Source organism: Natrix helvetica, assembly GCF_964273705.1.
Source record: "Natrix helvetica genome assembly, chromosome: 1".
Taxonomy (NCBI): Eukaryota; Metazoa; Chordata; class Lepidosauria; order Squamata; family Natricidae; genus Natrix; species Natrix helvetica.
The window spans coordinates 13,460,700-13,486,586 of NC_138548.1; the positions used below are offsets into that span (position 1 = coordinate 13,460,700).

A 25,887-nucleotide genomic window follows, 5' to 3' on the forward strand; every position below is an offset into this window, starting at 1 on the left:
TCAGTCTCTAGGCTAATGGACAAAGTTAACCCATGCTTGGATTCCCCAAGCAGCGCACAGAAGAACTAACAAGATTGCCTCTGCAAATTCTGCATGGCTAAAATTTTTCATCTGGAGTTGGAGAATGTTTTTTTTTAATGTATTTCCATTTTCCTTGGCTTTTTTCTTGCAGAACTCAGTTTCGTTTTCAATCCCAAATACTATTTTGCAGTATAAAAGAGAGAACTGTGAACTGTGAGTAGACTATCCTTGCTCTGTCCAAGGAGATGGCACTGCGTTTCCCCGAAAATAAGACCTATTAAAAAAGTAAGGCCTAGCCCGATTTTTTGGGGTAGGCCTAATATAAGCCCTACCCCAAAATTAAGCCCTAGTGAAAGGTGTGGGCGTCACCAGCATAGGAGGCTGCCTTTCCTTCCCTGGTCACCTCATAGCTCCTCAGCCTCTTAACTGCAGTGGATCAGCTGATCCAGTGAGGGCCGGGAGTTCTGTCTCTCTGGGTGCCTGGAGATGTCCTCCTCCCCCCAGTCCCAGGTCGACAGGGCTAGGGCTGGCAAGAGTGTGCCAGAAACATCTCCAGGACAGGCTCTGGAGAGACAGAACTACCGGCCCTCGCTGGATCAGCCATGAGGTGATTGTGTTCGCCACCTCCTGCACCCCCAACAAATAAGACCTCCCCCACAAAAAGCCCTAGCCTTTTTCTTGGGGGTCCAAGAAAAATAAGACAGAAGTTAAGTCTTATTTTGGGGGAAACATGGTATATTTTGAATCTGGAAACTTTCCTGAAATGGTTGGTCAGAAATGAAGGATTATTTAAGCTCCTTGAACTCTTATACTAGCCAAAAAGAGATGGTTGTAGGTACAAGTACAGGTAGTCCTCGAGTTACGACCATAGTTGAGCCCAAAATTTATGTTGGTAAGTGAAACATTTGTTAAGTGAGCTTTGCTACATTTTACGATTTTTCTTGCCACAGTTGTTAAGTGAAGCACTGAGTTTGTCAAGTTAGTAACCTGGTTGTTAAGTGAATCTGGCTTCCCCATTGACTTTGCCTGTCAGAAGGTTGCAAATGGGATCACGTGCCCTGAGACCAGTGACGTGCGGTGACGTTTATGACTGGTGAGGCTGGTGACGTCATCAAACCACGTGGTTGCTCCGATCGCAGGGGCGCAGCCCAAACGGAGAAATTTCTTCAGCTCCAGCCTCAATCAGCGCAGCCGCGGTCCCCTTCATCTTGCCTCAGGAAGGAGGGGAATGGGACCACGTGTGCAGGGGAAGGGGATTGCGGCTCTGCTAATCTGAGGCTGTGCGCTGAGGAGCCGCCTGCACATGTGGTCCCATTCCCCTTGCAAGGATCCCGGGCTCGCCCAATGCAAAAAATGCCTGGGTACCGTGTTTCCCCGAAAATACAACCTGTCCTGCGCTCACTGACCTAGCGTTATCCCGAGAGCGCCAAGTTACAGGAGCCGGGGGTGGGGGGAGCGCTCACGTTGCTTGCCGCCTTCGGTATACCGCTAGGTTGGGGAGTGGCGTTCTGTCCGGCCAGAGGGGAGAGTTGCCGGGAAACTCTCCAGCCGGGAAAAGCGTCATTCACTGACCTCAGCAGCCGCCCCGCAAATCCCCTCTCCAGCCGGGAAAAGCGCCATTCACTGACCTCAGCAGCCGCCCCGCAAATCCCCTCTCCAGCCGGGAAAAGCGCCATTCACTGACCTCAGCAGCCGCCCCGCAAATCCCCTCTCCAGCCGGGAAAAGCGCCATTCACTGACCTCAGCAGCCGCCCCGCAAATCCCCTCTCCAGCCGGGAAAAGCGCCATTCACTGACCTCAGCAGCCGCCCCGCAAATCCCCTCTCCAGCCGGGAAAAGCGCCATTCACTGACCTCAGCAGCCGCCCCGCAAATCCCCTCTCCAGCCGGGAAAAGCGCCATTCACCAAGCCCTTGCGCAGCTGTCCCAGGCGACCGCCGCTGGCTGCTGCTGCCCGCCGCCGCCCCGCTCCGCTCCGTGCATAACTTCCAAACTCCAAAACTTCCAGCATCGGCCGCTCTAGGAGTGCTCTCTATGGTGGGCCGGCTGCTGGACAGAGAGTTTTCCGGACAGTCTTCCAGCAGCCGGCCCACCATAGAGAGCACTCCTAGAGCGGGCGATGCTGGAAGTTTTGGAGTTTGGAAGTTATGCACGGGGCGGGGCGGCGGGCGGCGGCGGGCAGCAGCAGCCAGCGGCGGTCGCCTGGGAGAGCTGCGCAAGGGCTTGGTGAATGGCGCTTTTCCCGGCTGGAGAGGGGATTTGCCGGGCGGCTGCTCAGGTCAGTGAATGGCGCTTTTCCCGGCTAGAGAGGGGATTTTCCGGGCGGCTGCTCGTGAGCATAGTTACCTCATGGCTACTTCGCCCCTGAGGCTGTGCCCGGCTCTTCGGGAGCCAGTTCACAAGAGAGCAGCCGCCCGGCAACTCTCCCCTCTGGCCGGACAGAACGCCACTCCCCAACCTAGCGGTATATTGAAGGCGGCAAGCAACGTGAGCGCTCCCCCCACCCCCGGCTCCTGTAACTTGGTACTTTCGGGATAACGCTAGGTCAGTGAGCGCAGGACAGGTTGTATTTTCGGGGAAACATGGTACCTAGGCATTTTTTGCATTGGGCGAGCCTGTGATCCTTGCAAGGGAAATGGGACCACGTGTGCAGGAGGCTCCTCAGCACACAGCCTCAGATTAGCAGAGCCGCGATCCCCTTCCCCTGCACACGTGGTCTCATTCCCCTCCTTCCTGAGGCAAGATGAAGGGGACCGCGGCTGCGCTGATTGAGGCTGGAGCTGAGGAGCCTCCTGCACACGTGGTCCCATTCCCCTTGCAAGGATCCTGGGCTCGCCCGATGTAAAAAATGGCGAGATCGGCACACTTGGGGCTGCTGCTGAGATGTCCAGGGAGGCTAAACCAAGCCGCGCACCTCTCCCAGCCACTTTCACGGCTTCCTGGAGTAATTCTTTTTTATTTTCATGACGAGAGTGGTGAGGCTCCGCCTCCCCTGCCTCCCCTGACTGCACGTCACTGCCTGAGACACACGTCATAAATATGAACCAGTTACAAAGCATCTGAATTTTGATCACATGACCAGGTACAATGCTTGAAAAACGGTCATAAGTCACTTTTTTTCCAGTGCCATTGTAACTTCAATAGTCATTAAATGAACGGTTGTAAGTCGAGGACTACCTGCAGTCCCTGGCAATTGTAGTTGTAAGTCATGACAGTCATAAAGCAGGTCATTACGTGGCTGACCTCGTCGTATGACCATTTTCGTGACAGGTTATTGTTCACTATGAGGTTTTGTGAGAAACTGAGAGTAAATGCTGCTTTCTGGTCAAAATGTCATAAATTGGAGATTGTGAGTGCGGGACACTGCAAATGTGGCCATGTTACCACAGGAGTGGTTGGTGGTTGTCAGAACTTGGGAACCAGATCGTAAATATCTTTTGGGGCCCCCGCTGTAACTTTGATCGGTTGCTAGGAAACCGGTTATAAGTCAAGGATTTTTGACTCTACTGTCAAAAGAGTTGAAAATGCTTCCTCGCTCCACCTCCATAAATGCAAAGAAGCAGCGCCTACCTCTGGAGTTTTCCCCAAGTGTTGTGAGAGGACTACGAAGTTGATCAGGGTCTCAGGATGGCTGCTGTCCTGAAAGGGGAGAGAAGCACAAAAATCAGCCATGAATAGGACCACAATATGTTGTTGTCTTCCAAGCAAAAGTTCCTTCATCAAGGTAGCAATGGCAATAGCACTTAGACTTACGTACTGCTTCACAGTGCCTTAGAGCCCTCTCTTAAGCCGTTTAAGAGTCAGTCTATTGCCCCCAACAATCTGGGTCCTCATTTTAACAACCTCAGAAGGATGGAAAGCTCAACCAACCTTGACCCTGGTGAGGTTCGATCTGCCAAACTGCTGGCCGTCGGCACTCAGCAGAAGTAGCCCGCAGCACTACGCTCTAACCACTGCGCCACCACTGCTCTTAGTTGAGGTAGCGGAGGAGTCTCTGCCTTGGAGGACTCAAGAGCAGAGAAATTATCCGCCATTGATCTGGTACTGAAATTGAACCACAGAGGCTAAGGATTTCTGCAAGCCAGGAAGTAAGGAAGCAGCCACTATTTCATTTTTCAGACAGGCTATATGCAAAAACTCAAACTGGATTAGCCACTCATCTGATCCGCCTAGGCTAGGATTTATTCCAATGGAAAACACATCATGCTTGCAATGACCCAAAGGTTCGAAATTGAAACTTCCACAATCCTATAGTTGAAGGGGATTATTTCCGCCATCAAAATTTCTGCCCAGGGCAGAAATCCAAGTATAAGTATCCTCCACCAGGCAGCTGTCTCAGACAGCTGTTCAAGGCTGATTTCCACTACTAAACTCCACGGATCCTTAAGAGATCCCCCGCCCCCCCACTACTCAATTGGAATCTGTCTTTTTGGATTTAAATCTAGTGTTTCTCAACCTTGGCAGCTTTAAATTGTGCGGTCTTAAATTCCTAGAATTCCTCATGGGCTGGGGATTAAAATGGCTGAGTTTGAGAAACTCTGATTTTAGACCTTCTGAGTAATACCTTTTTTGACACCTGAAAAATGCTGTCGATCACATGTATCTATGACTAGGTGCCCTGTGTGTTTGCTCATACTGTCTTTGCAGGCTAACTGCATTCCCACTGCTCAAAGTTTGATCCTGACCCGAGGCTTGACTCAACCTTCCGTCCTTCTGAGGTCGGAAAAATGAGGACCCAGATTGTTGGGGGCAAGGTGCTGACTCTGCAAACTGCTTAGAGAGGGCTGTAAAGTACTGGTGCTCCATAGTGCTTTATGGTATACTAGCTGGATACCCATGCTTCACGATGAAACTATGTGATCGGGCAACGCAGGAGAAATCTGGTTCAATCCATTGGCTAAGTGGTGGTCAGTGATTGAAACACATAAGGGAATATCGCTCCCGCCGCTTTGAGTCCGGAAGCAGTTCCATAGGTGGAAGGCATAGACATTGTGGTGAGGTACTGATGTTTAGTACTGTAAGGAGCCCCAGACCGCTCCTGAGTGAAGGAGTGGAATGTCTGTCAGTTTGAACTGAGGTAACGGAATGTGAAGCAACTGGCAGTTGGAACAGAGTTCTTTTCAGGTGGGGAGGGGGAGTAGAACTCCTTAGCATCAGAGCGTGTTAATTACTGTATAAGAAATACTAATGATCTGATGGTCATTTTGAAAAATCCTTTCTTAGCAAGCACCTAGAAGCCAAGAGGAACATACATGCCAAATTTCAAGTTTGTAGGCTTTACGGTTCTGGAGATTTCATGATGAGTAAGTGGTACATAAGCATACCCATTTTCCTCCAGCACCCCTTGTAAACTCATTTTTCAATCTTCTAAAGCACCTCACTGATTCTTGAAGATTTGTAAAAACAAAAATGGTGCTCAGAACAGGATACAGTATTTAAGAGGGATCTGATCAAGATTGATTGAAAAGTGATTTTAGAGGTATATTTTGACTGATAAAACTTAAAATTGTGTTTGTTTCTTTTGCAGCTATGCGATACGTTGACCAACGATCCATTTTTGATTGACTGTAATGCTCTTCACTTCTCCTACTATCCAATCAGGTATCTCCTGTCCTATAAACTGCACACTTGATGTTCCTGCAGGCTGATCAAATATCTCCCCTCTGACCCCACCCATCATGGAAGGAATCAGGCTAACAAATGGATTAGGTCACCAATTTGCAAGGAGCAGGTAAAACTGCAGACCAGAAACAGGATTCAGGTCTTTCCTATATATGGGAATCTGCATGGATATATGATATATATCATGACTTCGATGCATTAACAATGTGGTTTGCATCAGACTTAATGCAAGTACACAACGGCATAATTCACACAACGGTAACACGATGCTTCAGTTGGAACTTTTGATGCTACTGCAGCTTGCCAAAGGTCTCAAGCTCAGATGCTTTGGCCACCCAATGAGAAGAGAGGACTTATGGGAAAAGAAAACCCTGATCTTGGGAAAGACTGAAGGCAAAAGGAGAAGGGGACAGGAGATGATGTCGAGATGGTTAGATAGTGTCATCAGCTCAAGGAACATGAATTTGAGAAACTTCAGGAGACAGTGGAGGACGGTGTTGAGGTGTAACACTTTGCTATGGTCCATGGGATCGCAAAGAGTTGGACATGTCTTAGAGACTGAACCACAAGGTTCTCACTCCTTGACTTTGCAAGGATTGCCTTTCAGCCAGAAGAGCTCACCTTATCCAGAGCCTCCTGCAGCACCCCTTCAGCATCTTCCCACTTGCTCTGTGCCATGTAGCAGGCAGCTTGGCCATTCAGGAGCAGCAGGGTGGGTGACCACTTCTCCGACATCTCCTGGAAGATGTAATAAGCATCCTGCAACTTTTCGCCACCCTGCAGAGCGAAACATTGGGAAATCCTTAGGAGGAGGAACACTGTTTTAAACAATTGGCATGCATATTTATGATGAGCAGTTAGTGCCTTAGAAATGCCCCATACCATAAATGATAATTAAACAGAAGATTGAGTTGAAACTAGGAATATGTCTCTTATGTATATTACCAGAGGGCTATGATAAAGGGACCACATATTTAGTCCTACACATAGCAGCAAGGATCATATATGCTAAATATTGGAAAAATGTGAATACACCACCAGAGGAGACTGTAATCCTGGCTTTACTTTGTGAGACTCTGTTGCACTGACTCTGGGCAGCTGTGTTCAGGAAAGTTTGGGGTGGAGCTTTACCTGCTGTTCTGACCTAGGCTAACCCAGCAGCACAAAGCCGAGTCCTCATCCTGATAAACCCCTTTTATTTAATTTACAGTGAATTCCTCTCCAGCAAAGTCTTTCTTTTCCCACAGTCTTTCAAGATAGTTCACAATTACTGACTTTTATCAGGCTTGGAGAGTAGCCAGGCCGATAACTTTTAGACACCGCAATACTTGGCAAGAATGCAGGAATGAACTAATTGTCTCCTGCAAACACCCCTGTTAAGTAAGCTCCCCGTTAGGAGAGCGAGTGTGCAGAGAAGCGTAATGAGAGTGGTATGGAAGAACACACACAAACCAGCATACAGAGACACCGAATAGTATAAATAATAGTAGTTTACTATGTGGAAATATAGAGGTATTCAGAGTTCAATTTAAAGTCCAAGTAATACACGGTTCAGTCAGTCAGTTATCAATTTTCTCAGTTAAGGAATGATCCTTCGAACACAGTCCAGTATCATATAATTAGTTCAGCACACAAAGTAGCTAACAGTAGCAAAAACACAGCACCTCACCATACGTCTAACAAGCAGTATTCACCGACCAGCATCTAACGAACAGAGAGCTAACAATCATTCTGGCTCCCTCTTATGGCTGCTTGAGGTAACAGCAACCAATCACATTACAGCAGTACTTAAAGAAACAGTACTACCACCCTGGTTTATATATTGCTAACCCAACTGTTAGCTTGCATTCCTAACAACCCCTCCCCTTTCACTCCTCTTTTATTCCCTATGGGAGGGGTCATTCACCATCCATCTGTGGCCTTACTCCAGGGGCCAGCCCTTGTTCTTTAGCTGTTCCCTTTGTCTGGCAACTCTGTGCATCCGCACACAGGAAACAGGCTCCAGCTGTTTGTCTGCCTCACTGATGTCTGACTCCGAAGACAGCTGATAACTGCCAGCGGCCCTGGCCCCATCTCTGCCTCCGAAGCACAGCACCTGTCCGAGCCTTCCCCAGACTCCAGGACTAGCCCATGTTCCTCCCAAACCTCCTTGCTGTCCGAATCTGCTGCCAGCTCTGCTGGCTGGCCACAACAGAATGCGTCTCCTAAGATTCTTGGCTAGCATGGCCCTGCCATGGAAATTCTAGTAGCTGCTATTCCACCGTTTAAATTCCCTAGGTGGCTGATAATTGGGTCAATTTTCTGCCTGGGTCTCAGCAGGATCTAGTGAGTTGCTTTGGAAAGGTTCACCTGTGCTACATCTTCCAGGTGGGTGGAATGTAGTCTGGGTTCCCAGGTGGGTGGGAAGGGACTGCTTTTTAGAAAGCAAGAGGCTGCGGAGCTTGGAAAGTTTGGCTGATAGGAAGAAGGTTAAAATGGCTCCTCCCTTGCTTTCTCTACAGTATATCTATAGTTATGCAAATAATTGCTTTAATCTGGCAAGACTCTGTCTACGGGTGAAGAATAATAAAGGCAGCTTGTCTTAGGTAACACTGCATGTCGTTCTTGGGTCCAACACTTCCTTTAATGACGAACTGCTGCAGATGGCACCTACCATCGCAAGGTTCACCCATGCAGTTGCCAGCTGCGTCAGCGTTGAGTCCTCATCTTGCTCCTGCATCTTCTTAAGTTCTTTTCTGAAGAGAAAGAAGAAAGAAGAGGAGTGAAAAACCTCCTGCTGGTCTGTGTGCAAGATGTGGGGTGTCAACATGGCAAACGACTCGTGGAAGATGCCCTGTTTTATGCCGATTCATTGCCTGCAACCTCCTCATTTAAAACGGACAAGTAGAGGGATTGAACGGGGCTGTCTGGAAGTTGAGTCATAGCAACTGGACTTCATTTAATTTGAAAGGTTTCACTGCTTATCCAAGGAGCGTCTTCACTCTGATTAAACAGGGAACTGCAAAGTTAGGCCTCTCCTTACTGACTCCAGGCTGTCTCCTAGAGCAGGGATTCTCAACTACAGTAGCGGCCAAAATTGTGGAAACCTTTTGGGAAAAGTGTACAGTATTTTTGAGGTTTGATGACTAATAACACCACTTTTTTGGGGAGTAGTATCATAAAATTATATATCAATGGAAAGATAATTTAATCAAGAATGCAATGCAATAACTTTTATGAAGGATTTGCTATTAGAATAGCAGTTATAAAGAAGAAAAGTAAAACACATAGAAAAAATAAGATAAACAAAAATTATCACCATAGAAAAAACGATATATACAAAAATTATCACCAGGTCAGTTAATACTTAGTTGGGTAACCTTAGCATGAATTATGGCCTTACAACATCTTACCATGGAGTGAACCAAGTCTTTTAAGTTATAATGTTACAACTAATAACTGTTATAATGTGAAACCAAGATTGACTGATTGCTTCTATTAACTGGATTTTATTGCTGGTTATATTTGGCTATAACCTTTCATAGAATACAGATAATTGAACAAACATTGTTGCATTACGTTCTTGATTAAATTATCTTTCCATCAATATATAATTTTATGGTACTACTCCAAAAAAGTGGTGCTATTAGCCATCAAACCTCAAAAATACACTTTTCCTAAAAGGTTTCCACAATTTTGGCCACCATTGTAGCATTCCATGATGCATAGGTATGCCGTGGGCTTGTTTCTAGCGTGCCACAAGATTTTTCTCTTATGTTAGTTTTTTCAAATAATTTTTGTATTATGTATATTCTGAATAACCCATATAGTCAATGTAGTACTGATACTAAAAAAAAATGTGTAATTTCCCCTGAAACCACGTCTAACGCTTTTAAAAATATGTATACTGTCTATAATTTTCTGACTGCCACATTCTATAATTCAATTATTGCTTTAATTGAATGACTGATACATTCAATATTTTGCTGTTGATTCAAAAAGGTTGAGAATCTTTCGTAAAGATTTAGGAAATAACCCACCCCTTCTAATAAAATATTTCAATTCATTTCAATAAATTTAAAAAAAAAAATAGGCAGGAGGAGTGATGCTGACAGGCTGGGAAACTTACCGGGCCAAATCCAGACGATCCAGTTTTAGTAGGATCTGGATGATCATGGCCATGCTGGAAAGAGAGAGAGCATTTTAGGGCCTTAGAGGAGGCAGATCACAGGGGAATTACATGCACTCTGAGTCTGTTGGCTTGATCAATTCCTATGGCTACCCATCTCAATCAATGACTCTGGTATACAATTAAGGGATCCCGTGGTGGGTTCCGGATCCCGCTGCAACCGGTACAGTTGCAAAGGGGCCCGGCATCCTCCACATGAACCCGTACGGCACACGCACATGCGACACCTCCAGAAGCACCCATGATGCTCCAGCTGTCAGAAGACAGCTGGGAAGGTCACAAATGGATATCAGGAGACAAAATTGCTCTAAAAGGGTGACAGATGCCATCTGCCCTAATTTAATTGTGTGATCGTGAGGAATTCCGATGGTTATAAACGCAAGTCGTAAATCTCTCTTTTTTTAAAGCACCATCATAACTTCGAATTATCACTAAAGGAATGGCCGTAAGTTGGGGACTACTTGGTGATTCACAAACTAAATTAAGAGGGAAAAAAGAATCTTCTCCCAAGGGAAATGTATCATTATTTGAGTACATAAGGTTTCCGGTTCGGAGTAGAAAGTGTTTCTTATCAATCGGATATAGCCGTTATGACGAACCTATGACACCCGCACCCAAAGTGGGCATGCGAAGCCATGTCGCCTGGCACGCGCATTGCCTGTTCCTCTTGCAGGTTTCTGGCGTACATGCGCATGTGATAATCAGCTGGCCTTTGTGTGTGCGGCAGTGCCAGAAACTGGAAGAGCTGCTCTTCCATTTTCCGGTGTGAGCATGTGTGCCGGCCAGCTGTTCGGCATGTGCGCAGCAGTAACTAGACGACTTGCTGGCTGGTGCGCATGCGCACGCAGGAAACCGGAAGTTCATTTTCCAGCACACACAGGGCAGCTCCTCTTCCTGGTCGTGGCCCAGACGAGTGCATGCAAAATGCTCCCTTTTTGGCATTCGGTGCCCTGCATGCACATTCCCTTTTAGGCACTCGGTGCCGAAAATGGTTGCCATCACTGGGATATAGGATGAGAACAATCGGGTGTATAGATTGTGATCCGATCGATGGGATGAGTTATAAGTTCTTCTTTATGGAGATAACAATTGTTCTAAAGAAACTGGCGGGAAGCAACGATGGGATCAAGGCTGGCACATGGCGGAAATGAGAAAATGAGGAGGGGGGGAGGCCCAAACCCGCTTACCATTCCAAGCTTTCGCCCTGGTGAAGGGTCCGCAGCGCCGCATCAGGATTCTGGTCGTGGAAGTAGACCGAAGCTGCCATCAGCAGGAAAGTGGTGTTAGTGACTTCCATGCTCTTGCTCATCTTCTTATCTAATTCTGCCACAATTGCATCCCTGTAAAAAGAGAGGTCAAATAAATGTCAATGTCCAAACCCCCCACAACCCAAAATGGGAGCAGCCACCAAATTCACCATGAGCAGCTTTTCAGAGGCCCAAACCTCCTCCTGCAAAATTTGGCAGAAGGAATGTTAAAAACGGAACATTCTTTTTTTTTAACAATTTTTTAAAATGTTAACCAAACAAACATAAAACATAAAAACCATCCTCCAGTTACATACAGTGTGTCGATTGGTTACAAAACTTCCGGGTCTCCTCACCACAGTCATCACAGTTTATATAAAATCTCATATTATCAATCCAGTATATATGCATACAATTATTATCATTATTAAACATTTAGCTACCACCATTATTACTTCCTTTTATGTGAGATATTCTAAGTTTAGAATAAATTTACATTATCATCATCATTAGCATTTCATCACATCATCGCAAAACCATCCAGTAATATTACATCTTTAAATTGTATTCTGTATAAAAGTGTTTCTTTGGTTACAAAACTTTTGTGCATCCTCTCCATAGTCCTCACTTACAATTTATATAAAATTTCATATTATCAATCTAGTATATATAGAGTATATATACATTATTATCATTGTTAATCATTTATTTGACTATAACTATTATTACTTCATTTTATGCATAATATTCTAAGTTTAACTAAATTTAAATTAATTTTTATTATAGCATTTCATTACATCATCCTGTATCCATCCAATAGTAGTGCAATCTTATATCTCTTGCCATTTGTAGTATTTGTGTTCATTTTCAATAAACAAGCTCAGAGCCCTTGAAATGTAAATCAAGTGTTCAAAGGAAGAAAAGAAAAACAATGTTTCCAAGCCTCCAAGTGGCAGTGTTACCGTATTTTTCGCCCTATAAGACGCTCCGGAATATAAGACGCACCCAATTTTAAAGGAGGAAAATCTAGAAAAAAAAAAGATTCTGAACCGAATACTATAGTAAAATATTTTATATCAACTGTATAAAGTTAACAGCAGTTTAAGAACAATTTTATGTCAACCATGTAACACAGGGGTGTCCAAACTTTTTTCAAAGAGGGCCAGATTGGATGAAGTGAACATGCTGGAGGGCCGAACATTTTTCCGAACATTCTTTGAACAATAACAATTAAATGCAAATGAATTATTTTATGCCAAGTTAATTGCAAATGGCATACTTTTCATTTCATAACATTAAGATCAACTGACAGCTGAGTTTTCACAATGTATCCATCTTTTCCCTGAAGACTCGTGTTTAGTACATTCAGATGCTTTCTTTCCTCTTTCCCTCTTACTTGTCTATCCTTCCTTCCACCCTCCCTTCCTCCTTCCCTTCCTTCCTGCCTCCCTTCCAGTTCCCTCCTTCCTCTTTCCTCCTGCCTGCCTGCCTTCTTTCCCTCCTGCTTATCTATGCTTCCTCCCTTCCAGTTCCCTCCTTCCTCTTTCCTCCTGCCTGCCTGCCTTCTTTCCCTCCTGCTTATCTATGCTTCCTTCCTTCCTTGCACCTCCCTCCCTTCTGCCTGCCTGCCTTCTTTCCTCTTTCCCTATCCTCCTATCCTTCCTTTCTCCCTCCCTCCTTCCCTGCCTCCCTTCCAGTTCCATCCATCCTTCCCTCCTTCCTTCTGCCTCCTTCCTGCCTGCTTGCCTTCTTTCCTCTTTCCCTCCAGTGTGTCTGCTTTTCTTTCCTTCCTTCCACCTCCCTTCTGCCCTCCTGCTTTCTTTCCTCTTTCCCTCTTACTTGTCTATCCTCACTCCCTCCTCCCCTCCTTCCCTGCCTGAGCGGGCTTCTTGCATGGCCCCAGCCCTCCAGCCGGTGGCTCATCTAAAACTTTTAACTTCCCAATCTAGCGTTCTCCACCCACCCACCCCCAATCCGCCCGGATCTGTCATGCAGCAAAGAGATACAGTAGCTGGGCGCAATAGCAGCAATAGCAATAAGCAGATCCGGAGAGATTTGGGGTTGGGGGTGGAGAACGCTAGATGGGACACAATCAAACTTGATTCAAAGGCTTTGGCTCCTGAGATCGGTGCGTTGCCATCCAAAATGCTGGTACCACGATCGCTGCTGCGCCCGCTTTACCTGCCGCTTCCCGGGCGGTTCCAGGCGGCAGAGATCGTAGTAATAGCATTTTGGATGGCAGCGCACCGATCTCAGGAGCGAAAGCCTTTGAATCAAGTTTGATTGTGTCCCATCTAGCGTTCTCCACCGCCAACCCCAAATCTCTCCGGATCTGCTTATTGCTATTGCTGCTATTGCGCCCAGCTACTGTATCTCTTTGCCCGGATCTGTCATGCAGCAAAGAGATACAGTAGCTGGGCGCAATAGCAGCAATCGCAATAAGCAGATCCAGAGAGATTTGGGATTGGGGGTGGAGAACGCTAGATGGGACACAATCAAACTTGATTCAAAGGCTTTGGCTCCTGAGATCGGTGCGTTGCCATCCAAAATGCTGGTACCACGATCGCTGCTGCGCCCGCTTTACCTGCCGCTTCCCGGGCGGTTCCAGGCGGCAGAGATCGTAGTAATAGCATTTTGGATGGCAGCGCACCGATCTCAGGAGCCAAAGCCTTTGAATCAAGTTTGATTGTGTCCCATCTAGCGTTCTCCACCCCCAACCCCAAATCTCTCCGGATCTGCTTATTGCTATTGCTGCTATTGCGCCCAGCTACTGTATCTCTTTGCCCGGATCTGTCATGCAGCAAAGAGATACAGTAGCTGGGTGCAATAGCAGCAATCGCAATAAGCAGATCCGGAGAGATTTGGGGTTGGGGGTGGAGAACGCTAGATGGGACACAATCAAACTTGATTCAAAGGCTTTCGCTCCTGAGATCGGTGCGCTGCCATCCAAAATGCTATTACTACGATCTCTGCCGCCTGGAACTGCCTGAGAAGCGGCAGGTAAAGCGGGCGCTGCAGCGATCGTGGTACCAGCATTTTGGATGGCAGCGCACCGATCTCAGGAGCCAAAGCCTTGAGGCACCTTTCGTTTGCAGGAGGAGGGCAGCTTAAAGCAGCGCCCCAGCAATGTGAGGAGCCGCTGCCACCGCCACCACCGCCTAAGCCCTCTCGGGAGCCCAGCCGAGCGGGAGCTCTGAAAGCGAAACCTCTCTCCTTTCCAGCCATCACGATCTCTGCAGCCCCCTCTTTGCCTGCCCCATTTTCAGATGACCCAGTGGCTACATTCGGCTTACAAGACGCACTCAGATTTTTACCCTCTTTTTTGGAGTAAAAAAGTGCGTCTTATAAGGCAAAAAATACGGTTCTTCTTTTCTTTTGCTTCCCTCTTTATATTTCAAATTTAAAGAAAAAAAAGAAAAATTCTTAAAAAGAAAATGCAATAGAGCATTAAAAAAAAGAAAGTCTTAATCAGTAAATATTGAAAAAAAGGGGGAAATAGAAGGAAAAAAACCCAGTCCAGTTTGAAAAATAAGAAGCGTTTGTAAAGATTCCATCAATAAAAATTTGACTCAGGCTCAATCTCGCCGCATAACCTCTTCTGTCTTCAATTTTAACTTTACTTTTGATCTTTTTGGGTATTCTCTTCTCTAATAATAAAATTTATCTCACCAATTTGACACACACTCTCTCTCCTGCATTTCCTTCCATTCCGGAGCTGTCCCAATCTCAGCAGCTTTGATGGCTGCTTCTCTTATCGCTGGAAAAAAGGGCTTCTCCCGGATCAACCAGAGATTTTGCGATATCCCTGGGATCAGCAGGATGTGCCCTTCTCTATTACTGTCTCTACAGGACGGTTTAGGTCCAAAAGGCCCGTCCAGCAGCAGAGATATCGACAGTGATCTTGGAGCTTCAAGATCGCACGTCGTATCGTCACGTCAGCCCCGCCTCCCCTCAACATTCTTGACATGTTATTCTAAGCTTGCTCAGAAAAGTAGATAGTCCTCGACTTACAATGGAGCCCAGAATTTATGTTACTAAGTGAGACGTATATTGAGTTTTGCCCTATTTTATGACTTTTCTTGTGACATTTGTTAAGTGAATCACTGCAGTTGTTAAATTCTTAACCCGGTTGTTAAGTGAATCTGGCTTCCCCACAGACCTTGCTTGGCAGACGGTCACAAAAGGGGATCACAGGACCCTGGGACATTGCAAGGGTTGTAAATAAGATCCACGTGCGAAGCATCCAGATTTTGATCATGTGAGCATGATGCTGCAGTGGTTGTAAGTATGAAAAACTGTCATAAGTAACTTTTTTCAGTGCTGTTGTAACTTTGAATGGTCACTAAAAGAACTGTTGTAAGTCGAGGACTACTTGCATTTACCACACCGCTTAAAATTTTCTTCAGCTGTGTTCCCAGAAAAGCTTATTTCTACTCCCTTTCTACTACTTTACTACAAGTTCATTTTTGTAGAAAAGGGTAGACCTAGTCTTCAAAAAAGGAACTTGTGACTTAGTTTTGATAACCAGACAGGATAAATTAGAAAATGAAGAAAAATATGTAATTTAGAGAGAAAAATCAAAGTATATTTATATTTATAAGTGCTGTGAAGAATGTCAAAAGCCGCTTCTTTATACTCTTTCCTTTCTATTCTATTTTTCTTTAACTTTTTTCTTCTCTTGCCTTTCTTGCTTTTTCTTCAATTTCTTTTTTCTCATTTACCGTCTATTGGTTTGATTTAGGTTTTGCAATCTTGTTTTAATGTTTTAACAAAGATTATACTTCACCAAAGAATCAGCCCAGGCTTAACCAGCCAAAAGATGTTTTGATCTAAATTTTCCTGCAGCTTTGTAAAGAAGACACGAGAATTATCCTTGCAGGATAATTTGATACTCTAGAACAGTAGTTCCCAAAGTGGGGGGCGGTGGGATGACTTAAAGGGAGCGCTAAGTGGCAAAGGGTGGTGGTGGCAGGGGGGTGCTAAGAGGCAAGCGGGCCGGCAGGCAGCAGAGAAAGAGCTGCACTGAGCCTACAGCTTCAGCTGGCCAGCCTGCCATAAAGGCCCTTCCTTCATTGATCTACTCGATACCACTGCTGCTTCTTGCTGCTGCTGCTGTCCGCTGCGGCAACTTAAGGAACAGCAGAATCGATCCTAACTACCAGCGGCCTCAACCACCACCCAGCAAAAGAGGGGGGGAGGGAGGAAAAACATACAGAGAGCGTGCAACCGAGCAGAGGAGGGGAGAGAGTCGAAACAACTAAATCGGAAGACACCGAGCCGCTCCCACGCGGCGGCTAGGCACACGCCACTCAGGCTTTTGCCTCCCCCCTCTCCAGACCGAGCACCATGGCTCAGAACATGCATGCTCCCTGAGCCCGCCGCAGACATGGGCCACTCCCATCCTCCCCCCTCCCCGTCCCGTTGAATGTTGCTTCTGGCCTCTTGTATACCGCACATTCCTCGGGGTAGCCAGTCAGTCGGCGCATGCTCCGCCGATCTGCACACTGTGCACCAAGGATGGCAGTATCACATTCCGCAGGCAAGGAGCCCTCTTTTCTGCGGGCGCGCGAAGAGCAATCCCAGGACCGGAGATCCCCATATGTGCGTGTGGCAACTAAAATTCTCCGGTGACACAAAAAAGGGGGTGGTGGGTGGTGTTCCTTGGGTGGTAAGGGGGCAGCAGGGCAATGGCCAAAGGGAATTTCGACGTGGGCGACGACGAAGCAAGTTTTGCATGAACTCCAGGGGCAAACTGGTAGGAAACGGCTGCTCTTTTTAAATGTCTTTTAAGACAAACCATCACCCAAAACTACTGGAAACTAGAGCCAGGAGTTAATGCCACCAAAAATTATCCTCTGATACCGTAATAGGAGAGGAGAGGAAAACAGTTCTGATGCTTTTAGAGCACTGTCTCTCAATCTTGACAACTTGAAGATGTCTGGACTTCAACTCCCAGAATGCCCTAGCCAGTATTCCCTGGCTGGGGAATTCTGGGAGTTGAAGTCCAGACATCTTCAAGTTGCCAAGGTTGGGAAACATTGCACTCTGCTAAGTGACTTAAAACCAGACATTGGGAAACTGGTATCACTTCATCAAGCCCATCCATCACATTAAGAATTTACTGAACAGTGAAGTAGTTACTAAATGTTACTGAGTTTACTACGTTTCTGGCTACTAAGGTTCTTGATAAATGACTATCAGACTTTGAAAACCTGGTATCGCTAGATCATGTTCAACAATTTTGTTGAATTAACATTAACTAAAAAGGTTTTCAAATTGGAGTTTGAATAAATGTGCAATTAATTGTTATAGTTTTGAATTTTCCTGTTACAAACCGCCCAGTCACATGACCCCCAGCCACGCCCACCAAGCCACGCCCACAGAACCGGTAGTAAAAAAAATTGAATTCCACCACTGGGTGGGGGGCACTGAGGATCAGTTTGTAGCACCAGGGGGGCGGTGGACTGAAAAGGTTTGGGAACCACTGCTCTAGAATATGATGGTCAGAAATAATTGTACAGCACTAGCACTTTTTAAAAGGGACGCGGTGGCTCAGTGGCTAAGACGCTAAGCTTGTCAATCAGAAAGGTCAGCAATTCGGCGGTTCGAATCCCTAGCACCACATAACAGAGTGAGCTCCCATTTACTTCTTCCAGCTTCTATTACCTAGCAGTTTGAAAGCATGTAAAAATGCAAGTAGAAAAATAGGGACCACTTTGGTGGGAAGGTAACAGCGTTCCGTGCGCCTTTGCCATTTAGTCATGTCGGCCACATGACCACGGAGACGCCTTTGGACAGCGCTGGCTCTTTGGTTTTAAAACAGAGATGAACACCGCCCCCCTAGAGTCGGGAATGACTAGCACATATTTAGCACTGTTTAAAATAGTATTTATGTTAGATTGTTTTTTACCTTTGTTTTATGGTTAAGTGGAATACCAGAACAATTGCACTGTATTCATTATTTTCATATTTAAACAATAAAAACATATATTTTTTTTAAAAAAAGAATGATCCTCTCAGATTATTAGATAACACTCAAATCACAGACTTACCTCTGGCTCTCTTTGGAGAGGTATTCGGCAAACATCCGGACGGCCTGGAGCTCTGGACAAGCCTTGGGCTTGATTTCATCCAGCACCACACCATATTTGCGCTGTGCAAAGGAGGAAGAAAAAGAGATTCCCGTTTCTACCCTGAGCAAAACTGAATGTTGCAGGCAAGACAAGGAGTATCAATAAAGGATAACATTTGTAACTCAGGATTGAAATGAGAGATACTTGGTGCTCTCTGAGCTTGGTTGTTGCTGTTTTTTAACAAACGTTTCATTATCCAAACTACATTATCACTGAGGTAGTCCCTCGAGTCTTTAAGTTTGAAGTTGCCTTTGCAATGACAAAACACCCAAAATGAAAATGAATGATTCAGTTATCTTGCTTACTAACAAACAATGGACACTAAGAGCCATGGTGGCACAGTGGTTAGAGTGCAGTACTGCAGGCTATTTCTGCTGACTGCCAGCAACTTGTCAGTTCAAATCTCACCAGGCTCAAGGTTGACTCAGCCTTCCAAGGTTGGTAAAATGAGGACCCAGATTGTTGGAGGCAAGAGGCTGACTCTGAAAACTGCTTAGAGAGGGGCTGTAAAAGCACTGTGAAGGGGTATATAAGTCTAAGTGTTGTTGCTATTGCTAAACCTTTGGTTTGTCAGTATGTCATGTGAACCAGGACCACAAACTATCAATTCTTGAACAAAGAAGCTTAGAAGAGAACCAAACACACTGTGGCTTGTTCCTCTGACTATTCAGGGAGGAACAATGCAGCACATCTAAGAGAAATGTGATTTGGATTCAAAGCAGAGCAGGGACTCAGAAGGGTGTTGCCAATTCTAAGTCCCTTCTTAAGGAACTTGCATCTTTCAGAAGTTTGCAGAACAGCCTTGTGGTCCCAGGAACTGATGACACGTTTGAGTTTAATATTAAGGCATAACCATGTTGTCACACTCTTTTTGTACCTCCTTCGTGCGTGTGTCCCTGAAACTACCCAACTACCACATGAGCCTAGAAAAAAGCCGCCTTTTTTTAAAAGGGTAGAACAAGAAGCAATGGGTGGAAACTAATCAAGAGAGAAGCAACCTAGAACTGAGGGGAAACTTCCTGACAGTTAGAACAATTAATCAGTGGAAGAGCTTGCCTCCAGAGGTTGTGAATGCCCCAACACTGGAAGTCTTTAAGAAGATGTTGGATAGCCATCTGTCTGAAATGGTGTAGGGTTTCCTGCCTAGGCAGAGGGTTTGACTAGAAGACCTTCAAGGTCCCTTCCAACTCTGCTATTGTATTAACTGTATTGTATTAAAAGAAGGAATCAACAATTGTAACAACTATAGCCATGTAAACCCAACTCCAACCCCAGAATATCTTCTGGTCCATAATCAAACACCGGTCAAAAGGGCACAGCTGAGATTAAACTACCTGAGATTTCTCAGGAAACAACTGAATGAAAAACTGCTGGTGACCTTCCACCGCTGCACCATGGAGAGTATTTTAATTTACTGCACCTGTGTATGGTTTGCCAATTGCACAGTGGCAGATAGGACAGAGCTCCAGAGGGTCAACGTCATTGCCCAGAGGATCATGGGTTGCCCTCTCCCCTCCTTGGAAGAGCTTTATAGCTCCCGCTGCCTTAAGAAAGTTCAAAACATTCTTAAAGATCCATCTCATCCTGGGCACCCTTTTTTTGAACTTTTACCATCTGGCAGACAGTACAGGATAATAAAAACAAGGACAAACAGGGTGAAAAACAGCTTCTATCCCAGGGCAGCAACTATATGGAATTCTAGGATATAGTGCAATATTAATGCAATATCGGGTTTTCAATCTCAATTATATAGCATGTGAAGGATGTGTCTTTGTGTTTTTATTTTTATAGTTATAATATACACTGAAGATGGCATTTAATTTCATTGTACGATGTGCAATGACAATAAAGTCAACTAAACTAAACTATTGTAACTATAAATCCCTAGGTTTAGGACCATCTGCCAGGTATGGTAAAAAAAAGTCAAGATAGTAGCCATGATGGTACAATAGAATCTTTGCCTCAACATCCTGACTTCATTAAGCTGTGGACATCTAACCTAGTTTAAATGGCTCTGTAAAACAGACTGAGCAAGTTTCATGGGGCCAATGGAAACTGCAGCTAGAGAATAATAGATTCTCTAGTTTGGGGAATAATAGATTCTCTAGTTTGGGGGAAGCACCTAGAATCTAGATCAATAGCTAGTAATCAAAGGAGGCTGCTATCATCAAAATATAGGATTTAAGGTACTGTTGCTATTAATCACAATTCTCTTTTGAGGTAGTTAAATTCTATTTGAAACTGAATGGAAAAAACAACACACAAAACACAAAACTGCCCATTTCAGTTCAAGGCACACGTATAGAAGACTACAGTAGGCAAACTTGGCAGCTGCCATTTTTGCACTTTCTCAAATCATTTGATAAGTTTGGCCTACCTGTGCAATGTACGCACGATACAGGAAGATGTCCCTCTCTATTTCTTTTTCGGGATTGGATGGCTAAAAAAAGAAAAGAAAATTCTTTCCATGACGATACACACATATGCACAATAAAGCATGACCTCACCCCCATTCCTTCAAAGTCTCAGAACACGTCGGGATCAACATCATTATTGCTTTATCAACTTAAATAGAAAAAGTCTCCTTTTTGGATGCAGTGCTTTCCAGATACCTTCTTTCAATTTCATAGCAGCCATAGCCACCATGGAGAACAACAATGGATGCTGGGATTTGTAGTTATAACATTCAAAAAGCCATTGTTTGCCATCACTCTAGACTAAATTAAGATATCATTGGACAGCACACATTTTTTGTTCCTGTAACCACACAGCCCCATTTCAGAATATTATAAGCCTGTGGCGAGAACGATGTTCCTTAGCCATTTGATAAGCTCTTTAAATATTAATAAACATGAAAGCAGAAAAAGGCAGCCTCAGGCCAGCTCAAAGGTTAAGGCACAGGAAACAAGGGGGATAAAAATGAATACACTTTATATGCTTTAAATCAGATTTTTGAACTACTCAAAACTGCTTTGTAAAAAAAAAAGGAATGCAGTTCCATACAGATTTATGAATGGAACAATTACTTTGTTTTCTTTTCTGACAGAGACATAAAGAGGCAAGTTAACAAGCAGGGTAACTGACATGTCTTTAAAGATGTGGAAACATACGGTAGGTCAGTGATTTTTAATATAATTTAAAAGTTGTGGATGGATGTCCCCTTACCAAACAACAGTAAAAGTATTCTCTGATTGATGTGTGCTTTCAATGCCAGACACACGAATCTTTACCAAGCATGATCTCCCCTCAAACATCCTATGTTGGAGCCCATCCACCATATTTCTCTTTCCTTCTATTTTTCCCAAGCTCGGTCTTTGCATAAAGTGTCCAAAGTATGATCATTTGACCTTGGTCATTTGCACCCCTCCTCCCCCAAATGAGAACTTGGGATGGATTTGTTCTATGATCTGTTTGTTTATACTTTCCTTGGTATTCTCGAGTGTTCTCCAATCCCAAAGTTTAAACGTGTCCTTGGTGTTTCTATCCTGCTTCTTCAAAGTCCAACTTTCACTTCCGTACATTGTCCCAGGCAAAACTATAATCTGCACAATTCTGATCTTTGTAGGTGCAAGTAGTCCTCGACTTGCAATAGTTGATTTAGTGACCGTTCAAAGTTACAGCAGCATTGACAAATGTGACTTATGACCGTTTTTCACACTTACAACCGTTGCAGCATCCCCATGATCACATGATCCAAATTCAGATGCCCGGCAAGCAATTCATATCTTATGACGGTTGCATTGTCCCAGGATCATGTGATCCGCTTTTGTGACCTTCTAACAAGTAGTCACTGGGGAAGCCAGATTCACTTAACAACAAATGCAAGGATTCACTTAACAACTCTGGCAAGAAAAATCGTAACATGGGACAAACACACTTAACAAATGTTTCACTTAGCAACATAAAATTTGGGCTCAATTGTGGTCATAACTCAAGGACTACCTGTATAGACACATCAAAGAGAGGGGGCGGTCTATAAATACGAATAATAAATAAATAAATAAATAAATAAAGCATCTGAAGAGAAGTAGTACTCGACTTGCAACCACCCATTTACTGACTGTTTGAAGTTACAGCAGCACTAAAAAATGTAACTTGTGACTGTTTTTTACCCTTACAACCGTTGAAACATCCTCATCTACTCAGGGGATCAAAATTCAGATGCTTGGCAACTGGCTTTAATTTATGACAGAGGACATGTGATCCCCCTTTTGCGACCTTCTGACAAGCAAAGTCGATTCACTTAACAACACTTACTAATTTAACAACAGTGATTCACTTAACAACTCTGGCAAGAAAGGTCATAAAATGAGGCAAAATTGATGTAAGCACTGTCTCTCTTAGCAACAGAAATTTTGGTTGTAAGTCGAAGACTAACTTATAGAAATGAAATTTAAAAAGCAGTTCATCTGGGAGTTCCGGTTCCGCCGGCGGCGGCGGCGACGGGCAGCTCTTTGCCCGCTCCGGCTCCCCGGTGGGCTTCCCCACTCCTTGGGGGGCACAGGACACCCCGCAGAGGGGTCCTGCCGGAGGGGCGGCATCGCGGAGGACTCCTGCAGCGGCGGCAGCCGGCGGGAGCTCTCTCGCGCGCCCAAGGCACCGGGGAGCAAGCTCGGAGGGCGCTTCGCGTTCCTACGCCTCGCGCCTCGCTATAAGCCGACTGGAGAATGCTACAATTGAAGGAAGCAGCTGCGGTGCGGTGAGGTTGCTTCTCTCTTCATCCCTTACTTTGCATGAAGTTTTACTCAGCTTTTAAAACTTTAAAATAACTTTCGGAGCATTTTGGAGGTGCGGCTGGAGGGAGGGGGGTTTCCCCCCCCCTTGGACAAGCGGTGAGAAACAATTTTGCTCTCAGCCCCCGGGGAAGGAGGAGGGGGGAGAGCCAACGAATGAAGCCTCACTTAGGCTGAGATGATTTTCTTTTCAATTTAATCTTATATATTACAATGATTTGAGGACTTTTGGAACTTTTTAAAAACTTTGTTACGCCTCTGTGCCCAAAACTGGCAGGGCAAGATGGCACACTTCCGTTGTCTTTATGAACTCTGAAACCTGACTCCACCTTTAAAATTCAGGCTTCCGGTCTTTGTCTCCGTGTCTCCCAGAGGAATCTCTTGTGGATTGGTATTTTTTTCAACCTTCTAGGGGAAATTTTCTATCTATTGCCAGACTTATTGGAGAGATTCTCTTCTGCCTGGTTCTTCTGCTCCCGGATTCACCTGGCTACCCTTCTTTTCTAACTGCTTACTTCATATTTGGACTGAACTTCTAACGTTATAAAGGATGGCATCTAAAAGACCCCCTCCTGGAAAACCTGGCTTTGCCACTTCTGCTCCAACATCCGCAACATCCAGTCCAGCCACACAGTCAAAGATAACAGAACTGATGCAACATAAGACTACAGAGATGGACTTTCAACAAATGCTTCAACAAATTCTACAGGGCCAGGAGGAAATCAAGAAACAGCTAAGGGAAATGAAAGATGAAATTAAAGAAAATCAAGCCCAAATATATAAGAACTCACAAAGACTGAATCTTGTGGAAGGGGGGGTGGAGGAGGTGAGGGGGGGGGTGGAAGCTGTGCAGAAAGGGAACAAAGATCTTGACATCCAACAGATGAAATTAGAATTTGAGAGAATGTCCTATTATCTTAGATTTCAAAATGTTATAGAAGAAGATGGGGAAAATATAAGGGACATCATGACAAACATTCTGGCTGACTACACACACAAAGAAAAACAACAGATGGGGTGGGATATAGACCTGGTTTATAGAGTGAACTCAGCTTATGCTAGAACACACAATTTACCCAGGGAGGTTCACATTAAATTCCTTAGAAAAAGCACAAGAGATGAAATTCTGGGTGTACAAAGGGGGCAAGCATTGACATATCATGATATGGAGATAACCATTCTGAAGCAGATCCCTAAGAAGATTAGAGAAAAAAGAAAAAATTATTCGCAATTAGCGAATAAATTATACCAGAAAGGGGTGTGGTTTAGATGGTTGATGCCTGAAGGTATGCTGATATTCTGGGAGGAGACAAGAATTAGAATTAATTCACCCATAGAGGCGCAGGCCTTTATGGAAAAAAATAAAACACTCCTAGAGAAACCACCAGACACCACAACGGACACGCAGGACACGGGAGGGGCCAGAGCTCTGCCAGTGGAGGGAGATGGGGCAATAGCAAGAAGACTCAGATCACAGAAATAAATAAGAAAATCATATTATTATAAATTGACCGAAAGTGAAAATGGAATTATATTTGGATTTTATATTGTAATGTTTAATTTGATCGAATTTAATAATAGAACTAATATGCTGATTATAATCAATTATATACTAATGCATTATATATAAATGTATGTTACGGGTATGGAGGGAGGGATGCCTCTCACATTTTGCAACTGCCAAAATTTGTATACCTGTCCATTTACCCTTTTCCCTATAAATTTTGAAAAACCAATAAAAATTTTATTACAAAAAAAAAAAAAAAGCAGTTCATCTGGTGATACTTCCTCTGCTGTTGAAATGTTGGCCCCAGTTGTGTTTGTAAGTCAAGGATTACCTGCCTATTTCCCAAGTCCTCCATATTTGCTCCATCAAGTCCTTGTTCTGAAGCTCATTTCTTGACCGCTATCTATTATTGCTATTTGTTGGGTTTTGTTTCTATTTAGTCTTCATTTTATTGCCACCCCACCCCTGAACCTGGAGACCTTTCGCTGAACTACAAGTGACATCAACTGGTTGAGGATGATTTTCTGCCTCTTCTCTGTTGCTAGGATTTTTGCAACCCGGATCAGGTGGCCCTAAGCCATAAAATAACCTAATTAACGACTACGAGGAAGTAATAGCGTTTGTAATAATAATAATAATAATCCTCCTCATCATCATAGGGTTATTTTAGTTGGGTGCCCCATCACTGGAGGTTTTTAAGAAGAGATTGGACAGCCACTTGTCTGAAATGGTAGAGAGTCTCCTGCTTGAGCAGGGGGTTGGACTAGATGACCTCCGAGGTGCCTTCCAGCTCTGGGATTTTGTTAACGTTCAATTGTTGACTTGCAGTCTTTAACACCGCTAGGGTTGAGGAACTCGGAAAAAGCAGCCGGAGGACATCCAAGTGGGCGAGAGAGGATGAGAAAACGCTCGTTGCAGGCAGCGGTTCAACCGGTGGCGCCTTTTTCCTTGGTTCATTTCCCCCCAGAATTGAACCCCGCTCAGCCTCACCTTGACTCGCTGCGCCTCGTTGATGGCCGCCTGAAAGGCCCCGATGTAGAAGTTGTTCCTCACGTCGAAAAGCTCGTCGGCCTCGCTGGAACCCGCGGGAGTCGCCATCGCGCTCGCGCCCGCGTCCCTTTCAAGCCGGCCGCAAACACGACACGTCTTCGCCTTCCTCGCCCTTCCCACGCAAGGCACTGTGGGAAACGCCGATTGGCTGGGTCTCTTTGGCCCCGCCTGCCACGAGGACGAGAGTGATCTAGGCGGACCAATCGGAAAGAGAAGAAAAGATGATTGGCGGAAAGCTTCCTGGGAATTGGAGTCGGGCAAGGAGGCCTAACCGGGCATTAGCAAGAAGAAAAATTATTGAATCTTGTGGGTTTTGTTCCCCTGACAGCCTTTTAAAAATAAAAATAATAATTATCAGTCTTTTGCGTGGAGGAAGTTCATAAGGAAGGTATTTTCGTTTTTTTACTG

General features: G+C 44.9%; 1 protein-coding gene across 1 annotated transcript in view; it reads right to left on the reverse strand.

The window, feature by feature from the left end:
* Positions 1-25,622, reverse strand: part of COPE (COPI coat complex subunit epsilon) — a 37,676-nt gene extending 12,054 nt beyond the window's left edge. Inside the window, exons 1-8 of the mRNA XM_081960064.1 lie at positions 25,420-25,622; positions 20,567-20,629; positions 18,109-18,209; positions 10,997-11,149; positions 9,750-9,803; positions 8,295-8,376; positions 6,263-6,418; positions 3,590-3,658 (exon numbers count right to left, since the gene is read on the reverse strand). Of these exons, the coding sequence (XP_081816190.1) occupies positions 3,590-3,658; positions 6,263-6,418; positions 8,295-8,376; positions 9,750-9,803; positions 10,997-11,149; positions 18,109-18,209; positions 20,567-20,629; positions 25,420-25,527 (786 nt within the window). The 5' untranslated portion in view covers positions 25,528-25,622. The remainder of the gene's footprint in view (positions 1-3,589; positions 3,659-6,262; positions 6,419-8,294; positions 8,377-9,749; positions 9,804-10,996; positions 11,150-18,108; positions 18,210-20,566; positions 20,630-25,419) is intronic.
* Between the last annotated feature and the right edge of the window lie 265 nt (positions 25,623-25,887).